General features: G+C 33.6%; 1 protein-coding gene across 5 annotated transcripts in view; it reads right to left on the reverse strand.

Annotated features, from left to right (window-relative positions):
- Nucleotides 1-1,095: 1,095 nt before the first annotated feature.
- LOC136034537 (zinc finger protein DPF3-like) overlaps nucleotides 1,096-26,469 on the reverse strand; it is a 31,537-nt gene continuing 6,163 nt past the window's right edge. The window contains exons 2-6 of one of the 5 annotated variants that reach the window (XM_065715767.1): nucleotides 24,689-24,778; nucleotides 22,414-22,589; nucleotides 17,230-17,551; nucleotides 8,760-8,958; nucleotides 1,096-6,752 (exon numbers count right to left, since the gene is read on the reverse strand). In XM_065715767.1, the coding sequence (XP_065571839.1) occupies nucleotides 22,449-22,589; nucleotides 24,689-24,778 (231 nt within the window). In that variant the 3' untranslated portion in view covers nucleotides 1,096-6,752; nucleotides 8,760-8,958; nucleotides 17,230-17,551; nucleotides 22,414-22,448. Of the gene's footprint in view, nucleotides 6,753-8,759; nucleotides 8,959-16,397; nucleotides 17,552-22,413; nucleotides 22,590-24,688; nucleotides 24,782-26,469 lie in introns of all 5 variants that reach the window. The other 4 variants (XM_065715765.1, XR_010619198.1, XR_010619199.1 and 1 more) reach the window with 4 other exon arrangements.

Raw genomic sequence — 26,469 nt, forward strand, 5'->3', positions numbered from 1 at the left:
AAATAAGCATATAAATAAAAAAAAATGAAAATACCACATACTTCTCTTCAATTGTTGCAGACATGAAAAGCTCATATAGTAAGACTTGTGCCAGTTTATCTGACCAAACGAAAATTTTGGCTTAACTTGGACTATAGAATGTTGGTGTTAGAGTATCAGACGAAGGTTAATTCTTGTGGAAATTAAAAGTTAAAGTGCCATTTTTAAGTAACAAAATACATCGACCCGCAACATGGGTCGGGTCTCCCATATTCTTCTATAGTGATGTATAGTTGTGCATTAGCTATCAAAGGAGAGGTAAGTGGATCTCTTTTGGGTGGAGGTTAGCCTGATGCCTAGATATTTTGATTATGCGACCTGTAAAGGAGAGGTCTTTCTTATGGTTATGAAGAGAGAAACATTTATTCCCTTCTATGGAGACAATTCACTCTATAGCCTCTATTTATTATGATGAACATATTAGAAATGAAGTTGCAACAATGGATGCGATGGTTTGGTTGGTTCCATCATATCGCAAAGCATTGCAAGGGGAATGTAAATGATTTTTTCTTGCAGCCTCTTAATTAAAAACTCAAGTCTTTTTAACTAAAACTAAGGAGCAACATTAAAACTAAAACAAGCAGAAAATATAACACATTAAGGGGAGCTGCCCCGTGGAAATCTCTGTTCAGCTTACATTTTAAAGTTGCGCCTTACTTTCAGTTGATAAAGTTTGTATTTTATTTAATTTTTGATTGTTTTTAAAATAATGCCTGGAAATCCAGCTCCCTCTGCATGGAAAGATCCTCCAGACAGTTTAATCCCGGTGAAATTTTACTTATGGAGTATTTTGTGTACCCGGGTGACTGACCGTATCTCTAACAGTAAGCTGTACGAAAAATTTGATTCAATCCCATTTTCTAAGGCTATAATGAGAGAAAGGTTTGGGGGGTTTGGGCATGTTCTGCGGATGAAGGATGACAGATTGACAAACCTCGTCTTTTAAAGCAGTTTTAGCTAGAAACATCTGAGCGTGACTTAAGTTCATACCTTGCAAAAGTGGCAGAAATTCCCTTTCTATTGACTTTTTTTTAAATGTAACTGGTATCTTAGCTATTATATTTTTTATTGTGTAAACAGTGTATAAGCACGAAACTTTAAAGTGCAGTTTAGAAACAGTTTTTACAACAGAAAGAGTTTCTTTTCTCCAGAAACTGGGCAAACTTTTGCAAAACAAATCGCATCACCCGAATCAGTATCACAAATCCATCGGGAAATAGCATTCGTACACAATTTTTTCCTAAGGCGGCAAGTCCGGCCTTCACACAAAATTATCAAATCCTATAAAATTTAAAAAAATGCATATACATTGTTTTGGGATTGAATAGCTGAAATGCTCTACCTGCCTTAGGTATCACGTTGATAAAAGATAGCATGCTGGTAGAAGGTACTTGAACTTCAAAGAAACAATGGCGATAGATCATCTTTCTACAAAGAAACTCATTTGTCAGAAAACCTTAAGTCATGTTACAATTTCTCCAATAGCATGACAACCAAATTCACGTCACAAAATTCAAGAATAATAACATAATACGAACCCATTCTATCAAAACCTACTGTTTCTCACCATAGTTTTCCTGATTTGAATTCCTTTACGTAGGAACACAAGGTTAAAAGTCTAAATCTTAAACATTATTAAAAGTCTAAATTTTCTATTTTCAACTAAGAAGGAAATACAAACCATGCTACAAAGGAGGAACATACACAAAAGACAAACATCTCAGGAAAAAATACAAAAAAAGGGTTCGCGTAAATAAATCGTAAGGCATAGTTACTATATAAAAAAACCTGAAAATTTACTAAGATCCTTTGAAGAGATTTTGAAAAGGAAAATTTGTTAAATATGTTCTAAAGTTTGAACAAATTTTCATGGAAGAAAGATCTTTTTATTTTACAGAACAACTTAAATTAGATAATGATTACGATGATTTTGTTTTAGAGAAACACTCGAAATGGCACTTTTTTTTCTTTCTTTTTTTTTTGGATTGTCTGAAAAAAAAACCTTAGCAGTGTTTATATTTTGATCGTCTTTATTTAAATCAATAGTTCTACCCTTCCAAAGAATCTAAGTCATAATGATTAGCTATAATAATATTCATAAAATACAGTAATGGAACAGCTCAATTCAGGCAGCCACAAAAATTATACAGGGACCGAGTAGCTAAAACCAAATTATATTTTATAATTTGAATAATGCACGGAAACTTGGGATTACAAGGGATAACCCCCCCCCCCTATATTTGAATGTTCTCCTTCCTTCTGGTTTTATTTTATTTGTCTCACTAGGGGTTTCCCTTGGTTTTTTACTTTCTTCAATCCACCTTTTATTAACAATTTTACCCTTTTTTCTCTTGCATGGGGGCAAAGTCCTGTTCTAGAGCTTTTCTTTTTTTCCAAGGGTCAATTATCATATATAAGTTACTGCACGTTATTCAAAATTGAGAAACTTGCACTCAATCTTTTGTGAATTTGGACATCTCGTTACACAAAATTTAGCCAAATTTGCTGAAATCGTATCACTGAAGTTATCCAACTCCATTGACTGAACTTCAAACTGAAATACAATATTTAATCATCTATTCTCGTATGCAAACACGTCTTTTTCATAGGTTTAGTATATTGAGAGGAAGCTTCATTTATGAAACTTACGAACACATAGATATAAAATTGATGACATTGTTTTGTGATGTCTCCAGGAGCCCTCAGGTGGTTCAGATAGGGGAGGTTTCAAAAAGCACATATGGTAACCATGATCGTAGTCATCACAAGACAAGAGCTGTTCCAAGCAAAACGACTGTTAATTTTCTGTCGTCAACTGGCAAAAATAAAGTCAAGTTTGTTTACAACATATGTATAATCATTTCACTTTACAAAACTCAACACATACAAGATAAATCTTTGAACTCACGGAGTTCCTGAAAATCACTTTTCGAAGATCTTTGCTTATTTTTTTGGAATGGAAAAAGCGAAATTTGAACGCTCTGAGTTTATGGGTATTGATTGTTAGGCCTACCAATTCTCTATGCATGAAAATCTAGAAGTGGTACCAATAAAGTGAAAGAATTATTATCAACACCATAATATATAACAGGAGACGTAAAAACTACCCAAACTGTTACTAATGGATACTTTTGTAATTAACTACCCAGCTTTCTCCAAAGTCAACATTAATTTTTCAAGGGGACAACAGGCCCATGTTCCACTTCACAGCTCTCTTGTGCATTAGGACAGTCACATACCGCTTAAGTCATATTTTGTGGTTATATCCTTCCATCCTCTCCATAGTCAAAAAGTTAACAGACTTTTGGTTGAATTTGTTTGGGTCTAAAATGAAGAAAAAATCTGAAGTTGGAATAATATGGAGTTGTGATGCCACAATTCAGTTCAATTTTTTTCAGCGTTTTCACAAAAGAGTGCGCGGAGCTAAGTCTTGAGATTAACAGGAACAAGACGAAGAAAGTACGCTTTAACCCACTAAAAAGTGATGTTATGGAGCCAAATGTTCCATGCTCTCAAACAAACAGTATCAAGATCCTTGGAGTTACTTTCTCCAATGACTTCAGCTTTGCCGCACATATCGAAAACGTGGTTAAAAGTGTAAACGCTAGTCTAAAGACTTTAAACGGTATGCGTAGGCTCAGTGCGAACACAGAGAGTATTAAGTATGCATAACTAGCGTACGTTCGCCCCATTCTGGAATATGCGTACCCTGTTTGGGTGCACTCAGCGCTTAGAACAGTGTATCTTTGTCAGGAGTTTGAATCGGTTCAGAAGCGAGCGATATTGATCATCCTGGTCCGCCATGACATCCCCTACGAAAAGGCTCTGGAACTGCTAGGACTGCCGTCACTCCAAAACCGGTACGAAACTCTGATAATGAGTTTTGGAAAGTTCTTGCTTTCTAAATCTCAGCACCGTGACATTATATAGATAAGTTAGTTCCCGTTAGAGCAAGAACAAGCCGATATGGTAAGTCTTTCGTCCCGGTTTTCGTCAAAATGTACAATAGGTTAATGTTTATAGTTTGATTTATATTTACAAGTGTAGTTTGATTTTAAATATATTGTAAAGAAACACAAATCAGCGATAACTATCAAGTTTTTGCTATTAAACCTGTCTATTACTATTACTTTCTTATGTTGAACTTTTTGTCGATTTTCAACAAATTTGTTAATTAGTTCAAAGGCGTGTCAATTGTTCAATACAGTTTTTTTCGTGAGATCAAACTGACCCTGAAAATGACGAAAATGCTACTTAGGTTCCTAGATCCTAATACTTTTCTTCTTAACAGACAATAAGACGCATATACTCAAAGTTTTGACGTAGACCAGCTAAAAGGTAAAAAGAAGGGTAAAGGATACGGCATTAGACTTTACAGTCCGTACCGACGGTGCTGATCTCCGTTTCTTGGCCCTTCAGCCAGGAAATACAATGGGGGGTTGGGTAAGACAAGCTAAGCGACAAGAGAGATTGGTCTTCGTTTGGTATAAAACTGTCCGATAAATCCAAAGCCCTCAATGAACTCCCAAAAGACGCCAAGGAAGCCTGGGAGACGCTTCGCAAAAACTACACAAATACGACTGAAAAAATCCTCATGTTTAGAAAACCAACTGAGCTACACTGGATATAACCAAAGACCCGAGATCTCAGAGCAAATCGAAAAAAACTGAAGCCGAAAGCTCTTAGATAAAATGGTCAATGGCGTCGACCAAGAACACGGCGTACAAAGAGGCTCATAAAAAAGTAAAGAGAAGTGCCAGGCTAAAAAAACCGCAGTATACGCCTGCCGTCTAGGCAAGCCGAAGAAGCAGCAAACCGCGGAGACAGACGACTCCTGAAAGACGTGGAAGAACAAAAGGAACCATGGTCTAGTTATTTAGAAACTCAATCAAATCGCCCCGCACCTGTAGTTCTGCCTGATATACCACCCCAATCTATCTTCAATCTCAGCATCACTGACGACGATCCAACAGCCGACAAGATACTCTTAGCAGCAAAAAAAAACTGAAATTTGGGGAGGCTCCCGGGACCGACCGCATTTCAGCGGAAATTATCAAGTCCAGCCTGAGACAAACCTTGGCCATCTGGCGATCCTCTTTCTCACTCCTGCGGCAGACTGAAAGGTTCCCCAAAGAATGGAGAACAGAAACTATAGTAAAACTCTTCAAGAAAGAAGATGCGAAGGAATGTAGGAACCAGAGGCATCAATTTTCTCTCAATCCCGACGAAACTATTCACGAACATATTACTAGGAAGACTCCAAACTGCCTTTGATCCCCACTTGCGTGAAAAATAACATGGATTCCGGGTAAAAAGATCTTGTGCCAACCTTATCTTTACTATACGCACGATGCTAGATGAATCTAAAGAATGAGACAGCACCTGTACATATTTTTCGTGGAGTCCAATAAAGCATTTGGTTCAGTGGATCATAAAACCTTGTGGAAACCCTTACGGCTCTACGGAATTCCCAAGGATGCCGTCAAATAGTTGTCAGGTACGAAGAGGCAGAATACTGCATTAAAACCTCAGATGGCAGCACGCACTACTTCAAAATGATGACTGGCGTCAAGCAAGGCTGTGTCCTGCCACCTTTTCTCTTCGCCTTGGTTGTAGACTATATCTTTAGACAGATAAATATACATAGAATTCGAATAGCAGGGAAGTCTAAGATAAGATTTATTTCAACAAAGGGGCTATCACAAGCCCAAAAGGGCCAAATTTGCACTTTAGTATCAGTACAAAATCACAAAATTGCAATCAATAAAAAGTCAAACGATTAAAACTCATGAAGTTAAAACAGAGAAAACAAATTTAGACAAAAGTCTAGCTGGCGAGAACTACAGAGTTCGCAATTGAAAAAAAATCAAACAAAACTCTACGATAAAAGTTGAGTGAGAAGGGTGGGGGGGGGGGTATTGATTTAAAATTTCAACTATGTGAAGGATGAACGTTCTTCTATATCTTTCAGTGGAAACTCTTATTGGGGCAAGAAGGGGAATTTTTCTTGAAAAAGCTTCACCAGGACGTCGATTTTGTCAATCATGTTGGGCTCATAGAAGTCGACAAGCAAAACCTTTAGAAATTCCTGAACAAACTCCCAGAGAAAGCTGAACAGTTCAAATTACATATCAACCCTCCAAGGACTAAAGCTATGACATAGAAGTTCACCCATGGGAATCCAACTAGGAAATAATGACATCGAACAGGTGACAGACTTCAAATATATAGGCCATACAATATCTGCCAGTGGCGAATCTGAAAAGAATTACGCACAAGAATGGCCTTAGCCAGCGCGGCACTTCAGAGACTTCTACCAGTCTGGAAATCCACAATATAATCACAGGGGCTGGAACTCGGACTGATCTTGAGCAATGTTCCGTCTGTTCTGAGTTACTCAACGGAATACTTAAAGCTAATCGCGAAACAAAAAAAGTCTTACCACCTTTGAAAATAACAGTCTTTGTCACATCACCTCTGTTGTGAGGTAAAAAAGTACCTTAGACAGTTAGTACGAGCAGAGGTAGGCTAAGCAAACTATACAAACAAAGAACTATAAAAGCAAAAGGGATATAAACAATACAAATAATATAAACTCGTATCATTATCAGAAGTTCCACAGAAGCTGCAGCATTTGCAATCAATGCACTGCCAACTATATTTGAGGACAGAAACCATCATTTTTGCAGTGAACTGAAGACACGATGGATGACCTGAAATTAAATCAATTATTAAGAATAATTGAATTTTCCCTGAACTTGTTTGACTAAAAAAGTAGTTTTTATTTCGTCGAGAGGGGTAAACTTTCAAAATATGAAAAAATATCTACGATGAATGAGCAGTTTTGACAATATAGAAATTATACTGTACATAGTCCATTCTGAGTTCATGCTATAAATAGCCATGAATATCCAGTACGCAGGCCTTGTGTAGGTTCCAGCATAGGTAAAAGATACATTCTACATCTAAATAGACAGTCTGAATAATAAAAAATATGACTTAGTAATCTAAAATCTACAATTTAAGAAAGTACTTATATAGACAGATGGCTTATTAAAATTCATAGCCTTCTTACAGAAAATACATTGCGTCTGTTTATTCAACGTCTTTCTCTTAAAATTAAAATAACATTTTCGTCTCCTAAGAGGCGTCATAGAAAAGTAAAATTGCAGGAACCACAAGAGCTTATCCAGAAGATTGTTCGAAGGGGAGGGGGGGAGAGGTATGTCCTTGGTGCCTGAAGATGGGTGATTGAAAACAATCCGGAAACATTACTTTAAGCATTGTAAATTCACTCTTCGTCTCCCACCATGGAAAGAAAGGCTCTTGCTTATAAATATTTTTCCTGTTTCTGATATAGTTTCATTCTTAGAACGAGAGCACAGGAAACTTCCAGGTATGGCTCATGCACACTTATTCCCTACCATCGTTTTATCCGACTAAACAGTTGATTCTGTATTCTTTCTCTTGTGTTTTTTTTTTTGGCAGTTTATAATTTTTCTTTATTCTATTATTGCTTCTCCACCTTCATACTATTTTTGTGTGTGGGTTATTGGGTTAGAGGTTATTGTTTATAGATAAAATAAAACTGTAAATAATAAAAAACTGAGAGAATCTAATAATAGCTAAAGATTTAAACTCTTTTTAGAATACCAAATAAAATGGTAACTAACGAATTTTCCGGCTTTATGAGCATTAAATAGCGAAAAATAAAATAGAAAACCAATATTATAGCATGTAAAACGAGTTTTCATTGTCAGTCGTACCCTTTGGGTGCTTTCTTGTTCCTCTTGCTTCAAACTGAGAGAAACAAGACGAAGTTGGACCCCCCCCCCCCCGGGAACGTTTGTCCAACTCGTAACATATAGAATTAATGAACATAAATAAATTTCTGATCTGTTTTTGTTTGTACCCCCAACCCTACGAAAAAAATCCTTTTGTACACCCCCTCCCCAAAAAAAATAAAATCCTGGATACGATCTTGATGCAATCATGATGCATATATGATGACAAAATAAATGATGATGAAATAATAATGATACAATATATATAATGACAGTCTACAGTTATGCAAACTCTATTGTAGTGGCTTGAAGCTTCACAATTTCAATAACAATAACCTTTTTTTATATGGATTTTCTGTAATATTTGTCTATAAAAAAGTTCCATTATATGCAAATAACAAAAAACTATTTTTTTTCGATGCAATCGAATATTCCATTGTCATATATTTTTTAACCAAATTATTATTATTATAAGGGTGCCCATTTTTGACTATGTCTATGTCACAATGTCACATTTTGTCTATGTCACATTGCTTCATCTTCTTCTTTGTTAAATGTTTTATCATTTTTTTTTATGGATGCAGGATAAATTATACATATTATAGCCAACAGCACGATATAATTGTTTAGATTTGGACCATTTATTTTTGTTTTGTAGTTAAATCCCATGACAAGTAAGCTTTTGGGACCACTTTTTGGATGCCATTGAACAACTCTCAACATATATAAATAGAAAAAGAAGATAAAAAGAAATCGGCCATAAAGATAACTCGTAGCAGTAGCGAAGGGAATTTTTTTCAATATATGGGCTCTATGATGTCTTTTTGAGGGATCTATGCCCTTTAGAATGCACCTATTCAACTTTGTTTGCCTCGAGGGGCGTATCCACGTCCCAGGCCCAATTGCTTTGCATCACTTTCCTAGTTGATCTATTACCTGATCTTCCACAGTCCACACAAGATACCAACTCCTTTGAGTTTCCCGTCTTCTTGTTATTGGCAACATCCCCTAGACAAAAATCGCAAAAAGGTGATGGACCAGCTCTTAGAGCCTCAGCAAGGGGCTTTTTAATAGGTGAGGGAGTTTGTGACACTGCTGGGGGTGTTGGTGGAGCTGGCAGAACAGGAGTTGGTGTCTGGAAAAAATTAAAAGGTGGTAAGAAGTGGATCGAGGATGTAACTCCCCCCCCCCCAAGAAAAAGAAAGAAAAAAAAAAACAACCGAAGACACTGATAAAACCAGCTTTAGATTTCTGTTCGCACCAAATATTTCAGGTCAACTATAGATTTGTGAATTCTTAAAAACACACACTAGATGATATACTTTTAATTTGATTTTGACGCACATTCAACTGCATAAGATCGACTATCCTACGAGAAAAAGCTGGGTTTAACTCCATATTCAAACTACCTATCACCTATGCATTTTCTCAATCCACTTTATCAAAAAAAAAAAAAAAAAAAAAAAAACTAGCGCTCTTATCCTTTTGTGAGAACCAAAGAAAAAATATTTAGTTCCCTTCCGCCAAACATAAAGCTTCTTCCTAAAAGTCCTTCTCCCCCGAAACAAATCCCAACTCGATCCTTCCCTCAAAAATAATCCTCCTTGCTACAAATTAAGATCTTCCTTTACCCCACCTCCTTTCCTGAGAAAAAAATCTGAACGTATCAACTCGGTTCCCCAGCCGTGAGACACATTTGGAGAGAATTAACAAAAATATATGTTAGTATATTATTGAAACATAACGGCTGTATGAGAAATGCTTGCTTAGCTTTAGGCTTCAAAACCCCATTGCAGAGGCTGCTTAAATTGATACTTTATGCGATTTTACTATTAGAAGTGGTAATTTGTAGTAGTTTTATACACGGAATTTGTTGAATTTTTTTTTCATTGGTTTCATGATTCCCAAATTCTTCATAGTTTTTCTAAGAACAAACCATAGAAAACGAAGGTTTCAAAAAATGACGCTTCACCTCTTATCTCACATAATTAAACAAAATCAATGATGATGCGATGGAAAAGCACAAGAGGAGTTGAAAGTAGAATTTTTGAACTCAAGGTTTTAACATCATTTTTTATACAGACTTGATGTAATTATTCCATCATTTATTCCAAAGGAATCAGGTTCAATCCAAACACAAGTATTATATTTTTTCAAGTTGGTTAATAAGAATTCGAAAAGAGGAATTAAAAATTTTAAAGTTTGAAAAATTGAACTCAGGCGGTATGCTACAGTTTGCCACCCATACTAAATAATCATACAGGAGAAATTTCGCACTTCCTCGCAGTTGGATTGCAAATGTCAAACTCAGTAAAACCAAGCCTTACTTAACTTCATTGTTGCATCTTCGTCAATTAGCCTAGTCTTATTTCATCTCTGTTTAATAAACAGGCAAGATATAATATTAGCTTATAATAGTACCATGCTACATGAAAATTATTATCCAACTCGCGGAAAATTTTTACGTTTGATTTTTAAATTTATCATTATTTATTACTTTCATTTAACAAGTCTGCATTTACCATTGTGCTTCTAATCCAGCTTTTTACTCTGAATAAGAAAATACACTCGTCTTTTCTCGCTCAGCCTTCTTATGTGACAAATGTTCAAGTTTCGTTTAATACAAAGCTAATACAAAGGATTCAAATTTCTTTTTTTTTAACTAAAATGTCAAAATTGGCCAAGAAAAACTATCCCAATACTCAGATGATATGAACGATTTCAAACTCAGTATCAAAAGTCCAATTAGAATGATACAGAACATATGCTTTCTTTATTGTTTGTGCAGTTTAATAATTCAAATTTGGCAAAACTAAAACATGTATAACTGGACCTGCGATATCAAAGTAGGGAGTGGTGATGACGGAGGATTAATGCGCGGTGGTGAAATTGGAGCAGCTCTCCGCATTGTATTCTCTACCTGAGGAGAAGGGACTTGAGTAGCAAGAACAGGACCAGGGCGTGAAAGCCCACCATGACCAACAACATTGATGATTATAGAGAAAAATATAGGCATATATTCTTTGGATTTATTATCTTTAATCTACGTAGACTTACCGGTCATATTTTCCTATATACGACGAGAGGGCCTAAGATTTTGATATACAACCTTTGCAATGTCAAAATACGCTTTCGCGTAACAATTGTGATTTTTTATTTTTTCGACATATTCGAAGTAGGCAGGAAGCTGAAGGGGTTGAAGTTGGCTAGAATTTAAACTTACAAATGTGTAATTTTAAAATGTGTATTATGCAATTGCTTTGAAATTTGATTATTTATTTTTTTGGCAAATTTAATGGCACAGATTACTTATCAGCTTTGAAATATGCACTCCTGTAATTGATATGATCTTTTATTCGCCAAATTCGTAAAACAGTAAAAGCTGTACCCAAACGAGGAGCAAAGGGTGAGGGAGGCGAAGCCAACCCACCCATGGAATCACCCCACATTTGAAAATTCGAAGAAGCGAAGATTGTAACACTATTTTTTTAGACTGAAACTATTTATTATAGCATATTCCATGAAAAAGACAAATTATTACATATGTTCGTAAATAACATTTTATTGCAAAGCTATTCAAAAATAAATGCATCAAGTTCCGGCCCTTTCCGCATTGTATTCTCTACCTGAGGAGAAGGGACTTGAGTAGCAAGAACAGGACCAGGGCGTGAAAGCCCACCATGACCAACAACATTGAAGATTATAGAGAAAAATATAGGCATATATTCTTTGGATTTATTATCGTTAATCTACGTAGACTTACCGGTCATATTTTCCTATATACGACGAGAGGGCCTAAGATTTTGATATACAACCTTTGCAATGTCAAAATACGCTTTCGCATAAAATTTGTGATTTTTTTATTTTTTCGACATATTCGAAGCAGGCAGGAAGTTGAAGGGGTGGAAGTTGGCTAGAATTTAAACTTACAAATGTGTAATTTTAAAATGTGTATTTTGCAATTGCTTTGAAATTTGATTATTTATTTTTTTGGCAAATTTAATGGTACAGATTACTTTTCAGCTTTGAAATATGCAATCCTGTAATTGATATGATCTTTTATTCGCCAAATTCGTAAACAGTAAAAGCTGTACCCAAAGAAGGAGCAAAGGGTGAGGGAGGCAAAGCCAACCCACCGGTGGAATCACCCCACATTTGAATATTCGAAGAAGCAAAGATTGTAACACTATTTTTTTAGACTGAAACTAGTTATTATAGCATATTCCATGAAAAAACACAAATTATTACATATGTTCGTAAATAACGTTTTATTGCAAAGTTATTCAAAAATAAATGCATCAAGTTTCGGCCCTTTCTTTTAGAAGGCAGAAACAAATAATAACCATCTTTAGGCTCTTCTTAAATTGCTTTTTCACAACGCATGAACTTGCTACTTCTTTAAATTGTGGTTAATTATTGATTATATTGGCTGGAACGTACCGTACATCTAGCTATAGATTCGGCGACAGAAAACATATTTCTTTATTAATATTAATATTTAAAAGCTGAAATAAAACAGCCGAATTCATTTAATGATACTCATTTGATACTATTTATAGATAACGATTGTTCCCGTCTAACTGACTAGACATGCGATGAAATAAAATTTCAAATGCTTCAAATAAAACGCCTCCTGATGTTTCCCTCTGGCTCCTGATGTAGCGCGGTACTGAGAATGCGAAACCGACGTAACAAAACAGGAGCAGGAACAGAGAAATTCAAAGTAGCACGTAGAAAATAAAAGACAAATTTATAGGGTTGCTTAAAATCTTTCGCCGGCAATGAAAAAAAAAATGTTATTACACAATTTAAATTCTCTAAAAAACGAAACCAAGCTTAGTTTTCACTAATTTTCAGAATTTTACAAATGGAGGAAAATATAACAGGTCAATTTGTATGAAACTGTTTTCCAGATATATGCTGCACAAACTGCGAAGCAGTAATTTTTTGTTCGTTTCAAGCATCAACTCCGCACTTTTCGTTTGTCATTTTTTTTTTATTTCGTAAAAATCCTAGGGGGGGGGAGGCAAAGTCGGAGCCAATTTTTCCAAGCGAAGTAAAAATGGCGGTGAAAACTGAAAAATCAGTCTTTTATTACCATACAGGCAAAGATATACTAAAAAAGCAGACTTGTTTCTTTGGATACTTGAATCGCAGGCTTATCTTCATTTTGACACGATTTTCTGAAGAGACTTAATTTTAGCTGGGGGGGGGGGGGAAATTGAGGTCTGCGGAGGGCAAACTTGGCTCTAGAGGGGGCAGTTGCTCACACTGCTCCATAGTAAGTTACGGCCCTGGTTTTAGACAGCGGACGTATTGATGTTGCTCAATCTGCTTAGTGGCACAATTTCATGTGTTACGTAGATATATGGTGAATTACTCTCAAATTATCCCTTCCTTAACAATCTGCGACAAGATAAAAGGAACGGTCAATGCTTTCCAGGCAACAATGATTTTTCATGTTATTCAAGGTGGGGGAGGGGGCTGTAATTCTCCTGCGAGGGTGTTGACCATAGTGATTCCAAGGCCCATTTTTCACTCCGATCCGACATCATTATCGAAGGGTTCCAGAGTCTTTTTCGAAATTCCTATACATTTGTTTCCCCAAAAACATTTTACTATTAAGATTTCCCTATAGGCAAAACTAAAAGTATGTAAAAATATCTCAGTCTCCTGTTTTGCCTACAAGTCCAGGGGACATAAATCTTTAAATCGTTTTTGAGATTGAATTTTAAAAAACGTTAAATTTTGTCAAGTAAAAGCGACCAAGTAACACCACAACACAGATTCCGGTTTTTATGTCTAATTGAACGTAAAATTCTTTTAAGCCTTTTTAGATTCCATTTAGTTTCTAATTCCGGCCGATTCTGGCTAGCTTGTCTAAGTGAACGCGATATTCTTTCAAAACAGGAATGGACCGGATATTTGGCAATATTAAAAGATTTACCCATTCGACAACATAAAATCAGTTTGCCAAAGCAAAACCAAACTCCATCACAATTCAGGTTACATCACAAATCTGGATTATAAAGTTTTTTTTATTTAAGTTTAAATTAAATTTTGGAACATATAATTTGTCGTATTTCTCGTATTTTCCAGATTGCTCCCCATTTTTGTATTTCAAAGCTGAAACCCTTCCGTTTGGTATTCGATACGGGCAAATTCCGGGTGGTATGTCTAATAGAAAGTGAAATTCTATATATTTTTAGATTCCATGTAATTTCTCATACCGGTCAATTCTGGCTTGCTTGTCTAAGTCAAACCGATATTTTGTCAAAACAGAGATGGATCCGATATTTGACAACGTGAAAAGATTTTCCCCATTCCCTAACATAAAATCAGTTTGCCAAAGTAAAATCCAACTCCATAACAATTCACGTCATTTCACAAATGGATCATAGAGTTTTTTAATTTAGTTTAAATTAAATCTTGGAGCACAAAATCTGTCGCATTTCTCGTATTTGCCAGGTAACTCCCCACTTTTGTTTTTTCAAAGTTGTAACCCCCGCTCTTTCTGAGAAATATTATACATACTATTCAAATTGTTTTATTACATTAACTTGTGAAACAATATAAACAAAATAATATTGTTCCCTAAGTGACACACACTCTCGAGGCAATAATAAAGCTTTTTAGAGTAAGTCACAACAACTCCCCAAACAATGATGGCGGTAACTCCATCACCTTGCTTAAGACAAAGGTAGCATAGTTGTAATGAGCACAAAAAAGAGACTAACCTTTTTTATTGCAATCATCTCATCATAAAAACTTAATTAAAATATAGTTAATTAAGATTCACTAGAGACATCTTTAAAAAATATACTGAAAGCAATGAACAAATACTGAGCAGGCTAATTAGGGAAAAATTACAGACTAGGGCAACAACAAATACTGAAACAAAATCATGAGGTTAGACGTGCATACTGACTGTACGTGAAAACGTAAAATAAATAGTAAAAAAATAAAAAACAGAAAAAAAACTAATATTAAAAGCGCAGAAATAAATCAAGTGCATAGCTGCGGGCCTCTACAGACGTGTACATGGGAATAGATCCCGAGATTCAAAACACAGCCCAGGGAAGCAAATAACGAAAACAAAATAAGGTTAGACCGCATGATGGAAAACCTCGAAGCAGAGTACAACAAAAGAAGGAAATTTGGGAGGCATGCCTAGTTTGCAATAGTTGCGACATGCTTCCTCAAAATCCATGGGTGAGTTGGATTCTTCATGGTCGAGCTCCTGCGGTGGGACAATCAACGGGTTCTCAATTGGAGGTCGTGGCTGTACCTGGCCAGGTCTTATACCTGGCTGGACACACTAAAAGTGGGGGGGGGGGCAATATATTTGTATCTTTTCAAAACGGCAAATCTACAGATGAAGAAAAGGACTAATGAGGGCTAAGGCTTGTAGAAATAGGGTAATAGTTACATCCAGAAATTTTTGGAAGAAAAGAGAATTATGAAAACACCCAAAAGGTTCACATTGTTACGGTTCATTTTTCATTAAGGATTCAGTATTTCCCAGAAATTCTACAAGCATATGATGTCACACTGGACAAATTTCTTTAAAATTGAGCCAATAAGATTTTAAAGAGTTACCAAATTTTAAAAATCATCACGTCTAAAACATCCTCACATTCTTGGACAGGTATTTTTCCAAGCATTTTTTTTTTAAATATTCGTTGGAAAACTTCACTAAAAATCTTTAAAAAAATTTGAAGTATTTTGGTTAGAAAACAAAACTTTGCTAAATTATAACCTTTGAAACCCTTGATCAATATTTATTCAGCAACATAAACCTTAGCCCGGTATTGATTTGGCTTCCTGGGCATATTAAGAGCACGGAGATTCATTTAAGAAAAAAAAAGAACAAAAGACTTTAATCAGCATATCATTTGTACTTCAACTGCTTTGGTAACATTATTTATTTTCAGTTTTAACGTATAATTTAAATCTTCAGAAGAGAGATTAGAAATAGGTAGTTTAAAAAATTAGAAAAAAATGTTTTACCAAACGAAAAGAACCAAATAATTTTTTTAAATGAAAATTTTACAAAGTTATGCAAAAATATTAATCATAACTCAGCGATAAAAATAATAACGTTTCTATAAGTTTTAGTACAGGACAAAGAAAAGCTAAAAAAAATTACGGACACAGAGGTATGGTTTATCATTAACCGTTAATGGATCGGTTGAAGCAAGAGTTGGACCTTTCCTTCGAGCACATCCTTCTACACATCCATCCTCACATCCACTGATCAAAACTTAGAAACTTTAATATAAAAATTAGAAAAGAAAATTCACTCTTTACTTCTTTAATTTAAAATTTAAGATGTTATTAAAGAAACATAACAAAGTGTTCTAAAGATTATTTTGGTTTGCGTAGTTTAACCATGATTTATATTTGTACTTTGTGCTATGTTGTCCTAGCCAAGTGGTTTAAGCTCCAGACTTGAAATTCTGAGGTCAGGATTTCGAGTCCTAGTGCCGCTGGTTAATTGGTTCGGAACAGGGGCCAATGGTGTGACTCAGCCTGGTAAGCTCAGCCTGAGCCAAACCAACTTGAAATGGGTACCTGGGAAAATCTGGAGGAAAAAGCGGGAAGTGTTGGATGATTTGACTCCAACCACGCATTGCACCCCCGACTGAAGGCATTGAGTCAAGAGATCAAGAGATCGGTACCTGCAAAAGACACCGTGTTCAGCATGCGAAAAAGTTTTTTTGTGAGTTATGTTGCATATGGCCAGTTTGTAAATTTTATTTATTGTTTAAACTTTCAAAATTTTAAGGTTAATAAAGTATTTCAATTATCCATAGTTTCTGTTTCATTCCGTATAAAACCAAATTGAACATATGAAACTAAAACTGAAAGTAAAATGTAAAAACTTACTTTGAAACCTGACTAATAATTAGAAACCTGACTTTGCTGTTATTGCTTGCTTTTAACTTTAGACAGAAAGTTTATCATACTTTTTCTGCTTTCTCTGACTACTCTGTCAATGGAACGAACAAGAAGCAATGTAAAATTAGAAAATTAAATTCACTTTTTGCTCGATTCTGTTAAAATTTGCGATACTAAAAAATGTAATTAAGCATAATAAGGAGAATTGCGGTTTGTGTAATATAACCAGTGTATATATTTGTATTAGTTATTCTTAGCGCGGCAGCAATTTGTAGAAGATGTGCTTTGGTTTTGTGTGTGAAGAAAAATAGATAATGGAAAAAAAATATTTTGTGGTATATTGTATACATCCACTTTGTTAATTTTATTTTTACTTTCAAAATTCTGAAGTCAATAAAATGTTTGAATTATCCCTTAATTCTTGCTTATTCCCAAGAAGACAAAACTGAAAATAAAACGACAAAATAGAAATGAAAAAATACAAAATTAGAAAACCTGACTTTACCGTTGCTGCCTCCTTTCAACTTTGGACAGAAAGCTTATCATACTTTTCTCTGCTTTCTGTAACTATTCTCTACGTTTTGCTTAGTTTACAAATTCTTAAGAATAATAATGGTCGGTAGAATCAGAATCTTCACTTCGAATATCTCGATAACATTTTCTATTTAAAGATTTATATCCCAAATCGAAATACCACAGCTCCTTTTTGTGCAGTCCTTTATACGTCATTTTAACCGTCGATCTTATTCCTTGACCCCTTCTTTATCAAAAATTCTTGGTAGGCAACTGTAAGTAAAGACCGACGCGACTCAATAGTAACTGGAACTCTGAAAAACCGGAATTTTAACATCAGTATATATATCAAAAGAATTAACTTGTTAAGCTGATTCCAAATATATAAGATTCATAAAGTTTAGTGTTACGCATCAAAGCCTATGAGCCTGAGAAAATTTACCCAATTTTTGAAAAAAAAGGGGAAAACAACCCCTAAAAGTCACATCATCAGATTAAGCATATCAGAGAACCCTTATGTAGATATTTCAAGCTCCTATCTGTAAAAATGTGGAATTTGTATTTTTTGTCGGAAGAAATATCACGAATGCGCGTTTATTTGTTTTTTAAAACTTAAAATGAACTGAAATTATTAAGTATATGAAAGGGTTCCCCCATACTCAACAACTCGCTCTTTACGCTAAATTTTGAATATTGTCCCAATTCTGTAATAACGACTCCTGAAAAACATGGGACGTTTAATTAGAACAATAAGAAGCTTTTTTAAATGTACCAAAAAGCTTTAGTGTGAAGAGCGAGGTGTTGAGAAGGGGGTAACCCCGTCGTATAGGTAATCATTTTTGTTCGATTTAAGTTTTAATTTTGCTCCTTACTTTGAGTAGAAAAAACTTACTTTCATTGCGCAGGTTGGTTAAGTGAAAACTTTTACAACCACATCATAGAAAATTAGGACAAATCGGATATTCAATTTTAAATAAAGGACATGTCTGAATAGAGTAATGCAGTTTTTGGTAGTAGTTGGAGCCAAATAAAAAAAAAAGAAACGTGTGTAAAAAATAAGCAAAAAACAAGCTAAAAACATATGGCACCAAATAGCTTAAGAATGTTTGGTAGTAGTTAAATTAAAAAAAGAAAAGAAACGTGTGTGAAAAATAAGCAAACAACAAGCTAAAAACATATGGCACCAAATAGCTTAAGAATGTTTGGTAGTAGTTAAATTAAAAAAGAAAAGAAACGTTTGTGAAAAATAAGCAAAAAACAAGCTAAAAACATCTGGCACCAAATAGCTTAAGAATGTTTGGTAGTAGTTAAATTAAAAAAAGAAAAGAAACGTGTGTGAAAAATAAGCAAACAACAAGCTAAAAACATGTGGCACCAAATAGCTTAAGAATGTTTGGTAGTAGTTAAATTGAAAAAGAAAAGAAACGTGTGTGAAAAATAAGCAAAAAACAAGCTAAAAACATATGGCACCAAATAGCTTAAGAATGTTTGGTAGTAGTTAAATTAAAAAAGAAAAGAAACGTGTGTGAAAAATAAGCAAAAAACAAGCTAAAAACATATGGCACCAAATAGCTTAAGAATGTTTGGTAGTAGTTAAATTAAAAAAAGAAAAGAAACGTGTGTGAAAAATAAGCAAACAACAAGCTAAAAACATATGGCACCAAATAGCTTAAGAATGTTTGGTAGTGGTTAAATTGAAAAAGAAAAGAAACGTGTGTAAAAAATAAGCAAAAAACAAGCTAAAAACATATGGCACCAAATAGCTTAAGAATGTTTGGTAGTAGTTAAATTAAAAGAGAAAAGAAACGTGTGTGAAAAATAAGCAAAAAACAAGCTAAAAACACATGGCACCAAATAGCTTAAGAATGTTTGGTAGTAGTTAAATTGAAAAAGAAAAGAAACGTGTGTGAAAAATAAGCAAAAAAAAGCTAAAAACATATGGCACCAAATAGCTTAAGAATGTTTGGTAGTAGTTAAATTAAAAAAGAAAAGAAACGTGTGTGAAAAATAAGCAAAAAACAAGCTAAAAACACATGGCACCAAATAGCTTAAGAATGTTTGGTAGTAGTTAAATTGAAAAAGAAAAGAAACGTGTGTGAAAAATAAGCAAAAAACAAGCTAAAAACATATGGCACCAAATAGCTTAAGAATGTTTGGTAGTAGTTAAATTGAAAAAGAAAAGAAACGTGTGTGAAAAATAAGCAAAAAACAAGCTAAAAACATATGGCACCAAATAGCTTAAGAATGTTTGGTAGTAGTTAAATTAAAAAAAGAAAAGAAACGTGTGTGAAAAATAAGCAAACAACAAGCTAAAAACATATGGCACCAAATAGCTTAAGAATGTTTGGTAGTAGTTAAATTAAAAAAAGAAAAGAAACGTGTGTGAAAAATAAGCAAAAAACAAGCTAAAAACATATGGCACCAAATAGCTTAAGAATGTTTGGTAGTAGTTAAATTAAAAAAGAAAAGAAACGTGTGTGAAAAATAAGCAAACAACAAGCTAAAAACATATGGCACCAAATAGCTTAAGAATGTTTGGTAGTAGTTAAATTAAAAAAAGAAAAGAAACGTGTGTGAAAAATAAGCAAACAACAAGCTAAAAACCTATGGCACCAAATAGCTTAAGAATGTTTGGTAGTAGTTAAATTGAAAAAGAAAAGAAACGTGTGTGAAAAATAAGCAAAAAACAAGCTAAAAACATATGGCACCAAATAGCTTAAGAATGTTTTATAGTAGTTAAATTAAAAAAAGAAAAGAAACGTGTGTGAAAAATAAGCAAAAAACAAGCTAAAAACATATGGCACCAAAAGCTTAAGAATGTTTGGTAGTAGTTAAATTAAAAAAAAGAAAAGAAACGTGTGTGAAAAATAAGCAAACAACAAGCTAAAAACATATGGCACCAAATAGCTTAAGAATGTTTGGTAGTAGTTAAATTAAAAAAAGAAAAGAAATGTGTGTGAAAAATAAGCAAAAAACAAGCTAAAAACATATGGCACCAAATAGCTTAAGAATGTTTGGTAGAAGTTAAATTGAAAAAGAAAAGAAACGTGTGTGAAAAATAAGCAAAAAACAAGCTAAAAACATATGGCACCAAATAGCTTAAGAATGTTTGGTAGTAGTTAAATTAAAAAAAGAAAAGAAACGTGTGTGAAAAATAAGCAAACAACAAGCTAAAAACATATGGCACCAAATAGCTTAAGAATGTTTGGTAGTAGTTAAATTAAAAAAGAAAAGAAACGTGTGTGAAAAATAAGCAAAAAACTGGCTAAAAACACATGGCACCAAATAGCTTAAGAATGTTTGGTAGTAGTTAAATTGAAAAAGAAAAGAAACGTGTGTGAAAAATAAGCAAAAAACAAGCTAAAAACACATGGCACCAAATAGCTTAAGAATGTTTGGTAGTAGTTAAATTAAAAAAAGAAAAGAAACGTGTGTGAAAAATAAGCAAACAACAAGCTAAAAACATATGGTACCAAATAGCTTAAGAATGTTTGGTAGTAGTTAAATTAAAAAAGAAAAGAAACGTGTATGAAAAATAAGCAAAAAACAAGCTAAAAACACATGGCACCAAATAGCTTAAGAATGTTTGGTAGTAGTTAAATTAAAAAAGAAAAGAAACGTGTGTGAAAAATAAGCAAAAAACAAGCTAAAAACATATGGCACCAAATAGCCTAAGGACGTCTGGCTTTTGTTTGAAGGTGTAGCTGTCTTGGGGAATCAGCCAACTGCTAATGATTAAGTTTTTATGGACACACAGCATTGTCAAATTTAACAAACTTGATTAGCATATTCATTTTCATAGTTTAATAGCGGCGGTAAGAGAATCTGCAGGTCTATAATTTGTGATTACTTTGGAATTTTGCCCCAAGCTGGGGGATTAAGAAGGTATTTACAATGCTTTTAATAGAAAGAAGGGAGAGCTCCGACAGGCTTGGCCATGGGTGATAATGAGATAATATACGAGATGACAAAAACACTACGAAGACGTGGAAGTAAAAACACGGAGTTCCGTGTACGCACTGGGGGCCTTTTCAGCAAAATGCTGAGCCAGACGAGTTATTTTAAGGCTTGACGCAATCAGAACTATCTATAGTGCTGCCTATAAATTTAAAAAAATTGAAAGAACTAGAGGAAAAACCTTCGAAATTGTGATTTTCAGTCGTCAATTGACCTAAGAGGATTCTAGGATACTAAAATGTTCTTGATGTGTTTCAGTACTTTAAGGCAACTTTAGACCCAGCAAAATCGTATCTAAATTATATTCAATTTTTGTACATTTCGTCTTTATTCTTCGACCTAAGACATTAAAACCAGTTTCTCTAGAATAATTTAGGCGTATGCTAGGTAATTTCAAAAATGGAGATAAGGTATAAGAAATTTTAACAGAATTGCCAATTTTTAACAGAATGGCAGGTATTGCCAATGCTTGTTTTCACCTTATTACTGTTTATCTGACTTTTTCGTTGATTAAATATTTTTGTCTTGAGTTTCATTTTCTTTTTTATTTCAACTTTATACTTATTTTATGTGTGAGTTACAAATGGATAAATAAGTTTTACGATTTTTGTCAATTAATGTACACTTTTTATGTATAATTATTATTATTATTAATTGTTATTAATGTATAATGATAAAGTTTTATTTTACAATTACTTACCACACCTCAAGAAACAAGGACGATGTACTATCAAAAATCACTCTTTTCGAAAGGATTTAAACAACATGACAGTGATCGTAGCACAGTACTTTTACTTCCCCATTCCTATGTTTTGCTATGTCTATATTATATTTTCGATTTTATTATCATATTCGTTTGATATAATATGTTAATATTACATATTTTCCCTTAAAAAAAATGGAAAAAAAGTATATAAATCAATAAACATTTTTCATTATTATTTAAATTTCATATAATAGACATTTTCTTATATTTTATATAATAAATAATTATTATATAATGTGTCTTTAAAAACATTATCTATTTTTCTTAAATTTAGTAAATTTTTACTTTATATATCTGATTTAGCAATTGGCAATGCACATAGTCGCTTTTTGCAGTACAGGAAAACAACTTTACATCCTGATAAAGGTATAAAGCTGTAAATTAAATTAAATTTATATATTTTTTTGTTAATTATACAAAAAAAATAAATTAGAAGCTACTATTACTACTAACTTCTCATAGCAGCACCAAACCGACTGAGGCAAACACTATATATGTAACTCCTTCTCAGGAACAACAATCCTACGTCTTCTTTTTGGTTTCGCGGTGTCTGCATAATAATCATCACTTTCTGGCTCTGGTTCTTCGAAGTCCAAAATATTTTCATTTTCATCAAAAAACCAAGATTCCTGAAAACAAAGTAAACACAATTCAATGGAGAAAATGTACCCTTTTTTAAAATTGAAACCATATAATATTTCTAGATGATCGTCAGCAAAAATTTATTAATAGGTAATCATAATCCATTCAAGTGCTTTGCTCTGTTTTCGGAGATGCAGGAGGGCACAGATGCTCAAAGTCATCAAAATAGCAAGAAAATCTGACGTATTGTGTGAATTTGCTGGAGCTGTGAAAATACATTTGCAAAATTAAGAGATTTAGGGAGAATACGGCCTCCAGAAGAATCTGGGTGTATCCCAAAACGTTCATGTTTTTTAACGCATAGTCAAATTAGAAACTGGCCCCACCTATTTTTTATTTAGCTCATAAAGTACTTGCACATTTCCCAAACATCAACCAGATAAGATAAACACATTGAAAAAGCCCCCCCTCCCCATTGCATCACTACCATGAATTTTTACGTGATAGGGTATGGATTCCAACTTGGTTGCTTAATAGAGCTTATGAGAACGTGAAACAGTCTGCTAAATTTACGCAAAGCTTTCCAAAGCTCCTATGACTGTTATCAGAGGTCAACACCTTGAAATCCAGTATCCACTTCTAGAAGTCACGTGACTAGCTACTAAGTTACTCACATGACTAAAGTGAAACTACTTTTTCTCGGGGTAATATATTAAATCGGGGTTAGTTCTATTAATTGTCTTCTATACAATTTACGCAAAGCTAACGGCTCTAATTAATTAACATCCCTAATATTAAATCAAACCAAAGTTGTTGTTTCTTTTGTTTTTTTTTACTTCTCACAATAATAGCGACGAAGACCACACTGCCTTTCCATAACAAACAAATACAACGTAGAAACAATAGGGAAAGTTTTTTCAAGACAATGGAAATTATTTATGTAGATATTTCGGCCCTATGTCCAAGGGCCGTCTTCAGCACAATACAATACTATATATATATATAAAAGAACTTACATCAAATTGTGAGAATTAAAACTGAATATAAAAACACTTATTAAAACAATTTTTTTTAAAAATATAGCCCTAGCATCCTTACTTCAGCGAAGTTCAACCAGGACTGGCGAAAAGAATGAAATGAAGAAATGAGTTTATATTTCTTCATTTCATTCTTTTCGCCAGTCCTGGTTGAACTTCGCTGAAGTAAGGATGCTAGGGCTATATTTTTAAAAAAAATTGTTTTAATAAGTGTTTTTATATTCAGTTTTAATTCTCACAATTTGATGTAAGTTCTTTTATATATATATATAGTATTGTATTGTGCTGAAGACGGCCCTTGGACATAGGGCCGAAATATCTACATAAATAATTTCCATTGTCTTGAAAAAACTTTCCCTATTGTTTCTACGTTGTATTTGTTTACTTCTCACAATTGATGGGATACTGACTATAGAGGCTAGAAAAAAAAATGTTGTACAATCTGTACGACAGTTATAATATTACACGGAAATGTCAGCACTGATTCACTTATAATCATTACGTAATCATTTTTAATTAAGATTTTTTTACTTCCCACCCTAGAGAAAAAAAGGCTACTTTCATTCCTTTGGTTTAGTTTTTTGGTGTATCTCCTACGCGAAACTTAAAATAAAAAAAGAAATGTGGGGGGAGGGGGGAAATCAGCATAAAACAAGCTAAAAACAGACAATAGCAAACATTTTGAGATGGTATAGCATTCTTTTGAAGGTCTACTTGTCTTTGAGGACGTACAGATCGTTAAAATTGGAACTTCTACGGACTATAAGCATTGTTAAGTTTAACTATTTAGTTAAATTATTTGGTTTTAAATATTAGTTTTACTTCCTATTTTCACAGTTCAGCATGACAACATTGATAAAAACGTGATACTGTCCTTAATTTTTTTTTAACTAACCTCAAAAATATTCAAAATAGTATGTTTCAGGTATAAATTGAACTAAGAGATCAAGGGTAAAAGATATTTTTATTCTGATATCCTTGCTATTTTAAGCTAGTGAAAAAAGTCGTAACATTTGTTATAGTCATAACATTTTTTAAATAGTAAAATTTGTCGTGTTTCAAGTTCATTATACGCACCCAAACTAGCAGGCACAAAATCAACCAGTCACCTTAGATATTGTGTCCTCTTTTCCAATGGTGGTGTCTCTAGAATCTTCATGAGACGTAGTCATCACTGCTTGTTCTTCATCAAGAAGTTGCTTCTTCAAAAAAACATCTTAAATTATTAAGACATTAACGATCCAATAAACAATAATAATTAAAAATGTACTTATTTATTTTAAGTAATTATAATTACGTTGGTTAAATCAATAATATTTAAAAAATAATATAAATTCATAGGATATTAACAATATTTAATAATATAATTAGAATAGCAATAAAAGAAACATACAATATGTAGATCATAATTAATATATTGACACTGATATATTGATAATAACAATTTATTAGGCAAAAATATTAAATTATCATTTAACTGTTAAGTGCAATGACTCATGGGCTGATACTAGTACTTATGAAGGGAGGGAAATTGAGCTAAAGCAACTCCCCAAAATCCCTTGGTATTTCTGGTTACGTTTTTCAATAACTGACAATTCATTTGACAGGTGACAATAATCATTAAATGCATAACTTAAATATAAGAAAGACAAATTTAATTTCTCTCGAACAAAATAAGAGCACTGATTCATTGTAAGCGAAAAACAAAGAACGCATTTCTTTGAACGCAATTCTTTGAACATGATCTTTGAAAATTTCTTTGAACATGATCTTTGAACGCATTTCAAAGATCCGCAACGCTTCGCTGTTTACGCTAAAGTTTGACTCTTTGTCACAACTTTACTTTTTAAAACAATTAAAAAACTTAAGCGTAAAGAGCGAGGCGTTGAGGAGGGAACAAACCCTTTCATATAAGGAATAATTTCTGTTCGTTTTAAGTTTTAATGTCACTCCTTACTTGCAGTCTAAATTTTTCTTTTTCTTATTGAATTTCGTTTGCGAACGTTTTTGAATTAATGCATGTTCTGATTTTGATTCACCACACATGAATAAATAAAACAAATTTGCATATATTTTTTTGGTTTTGCTAAATATCTTTCTCATAGTTTTCATCGGACGATTTTGATATAAAAAAAAAAGGCGGTGAGGGAGGAGGCCTAGTTACCCTCCAATTATTTGAAACTTAAAAATCCAACTATATTTCTTATTTTTTTACGAGCCTTTTTGTTAGTAACAAACATACGTAACTTACGAATTAACTTACGTAACGAACTTCTATATTCGTGTATTTTTATTGCGTATATGAGGGGGTTCGCCCACTCGTCAATACCTCGCTCTTTACATTAAAAGCTTGAATTTTGTCCCAAATCTTTAAGAATAACCCCTGAATCACAAAGGCCGTAGAATGAACGGTTGAAATTACTAAAAATACTTTAGCGTAAATAGCAAGGTATTGTGGAGGAGACGAACCCCCTTATATACGTAATATTTTATGTTTGTTTTAAGTTTTAATGCTGCTCATTACTTCCAGTTGAAGTAATGAGCGCCCCCTTCATGGATATTCTCTTCCCTCATAAAAATTCCTCCGAGGAGATCCTCCCACGTAGCCCCTTTCCCCTGACCCCACCCCACCCCAACGTGAAGAACTCACATTTTTTTTTCAACTGAAACTAAGGAGCAACATCAAAACTTGAAATAACGAGAAAATATTACTTATATAAGAGGGGGGCTCCCTCCTCAATATCTCACTCTTTACGCTTAAGCTTTTTTTTAGAACATTTGAAAAGCTTATTATTCTAGTTAAACAGCCCTTGTGTTTCAGAAGTTGCTCTTAAAGAATTTGGACAAAGAATAAAAGAGCGAAGTATTGAGGAGGGGACAGCCTCCTTCA

Source organism: Artemia franciscana, chromosome 13 (assembly GCF_032884065.1).
Source record: "Artemia franciscana chromosome 13, ASM3288406v1, whole genome shotgun sequence".
Taxonomy (NCBI): Eukaryota; Metazoa; Arthropoda; class Branchiopoda; order Anostraca; family Artemiidae; genus Artemia; species Artemia franciscana.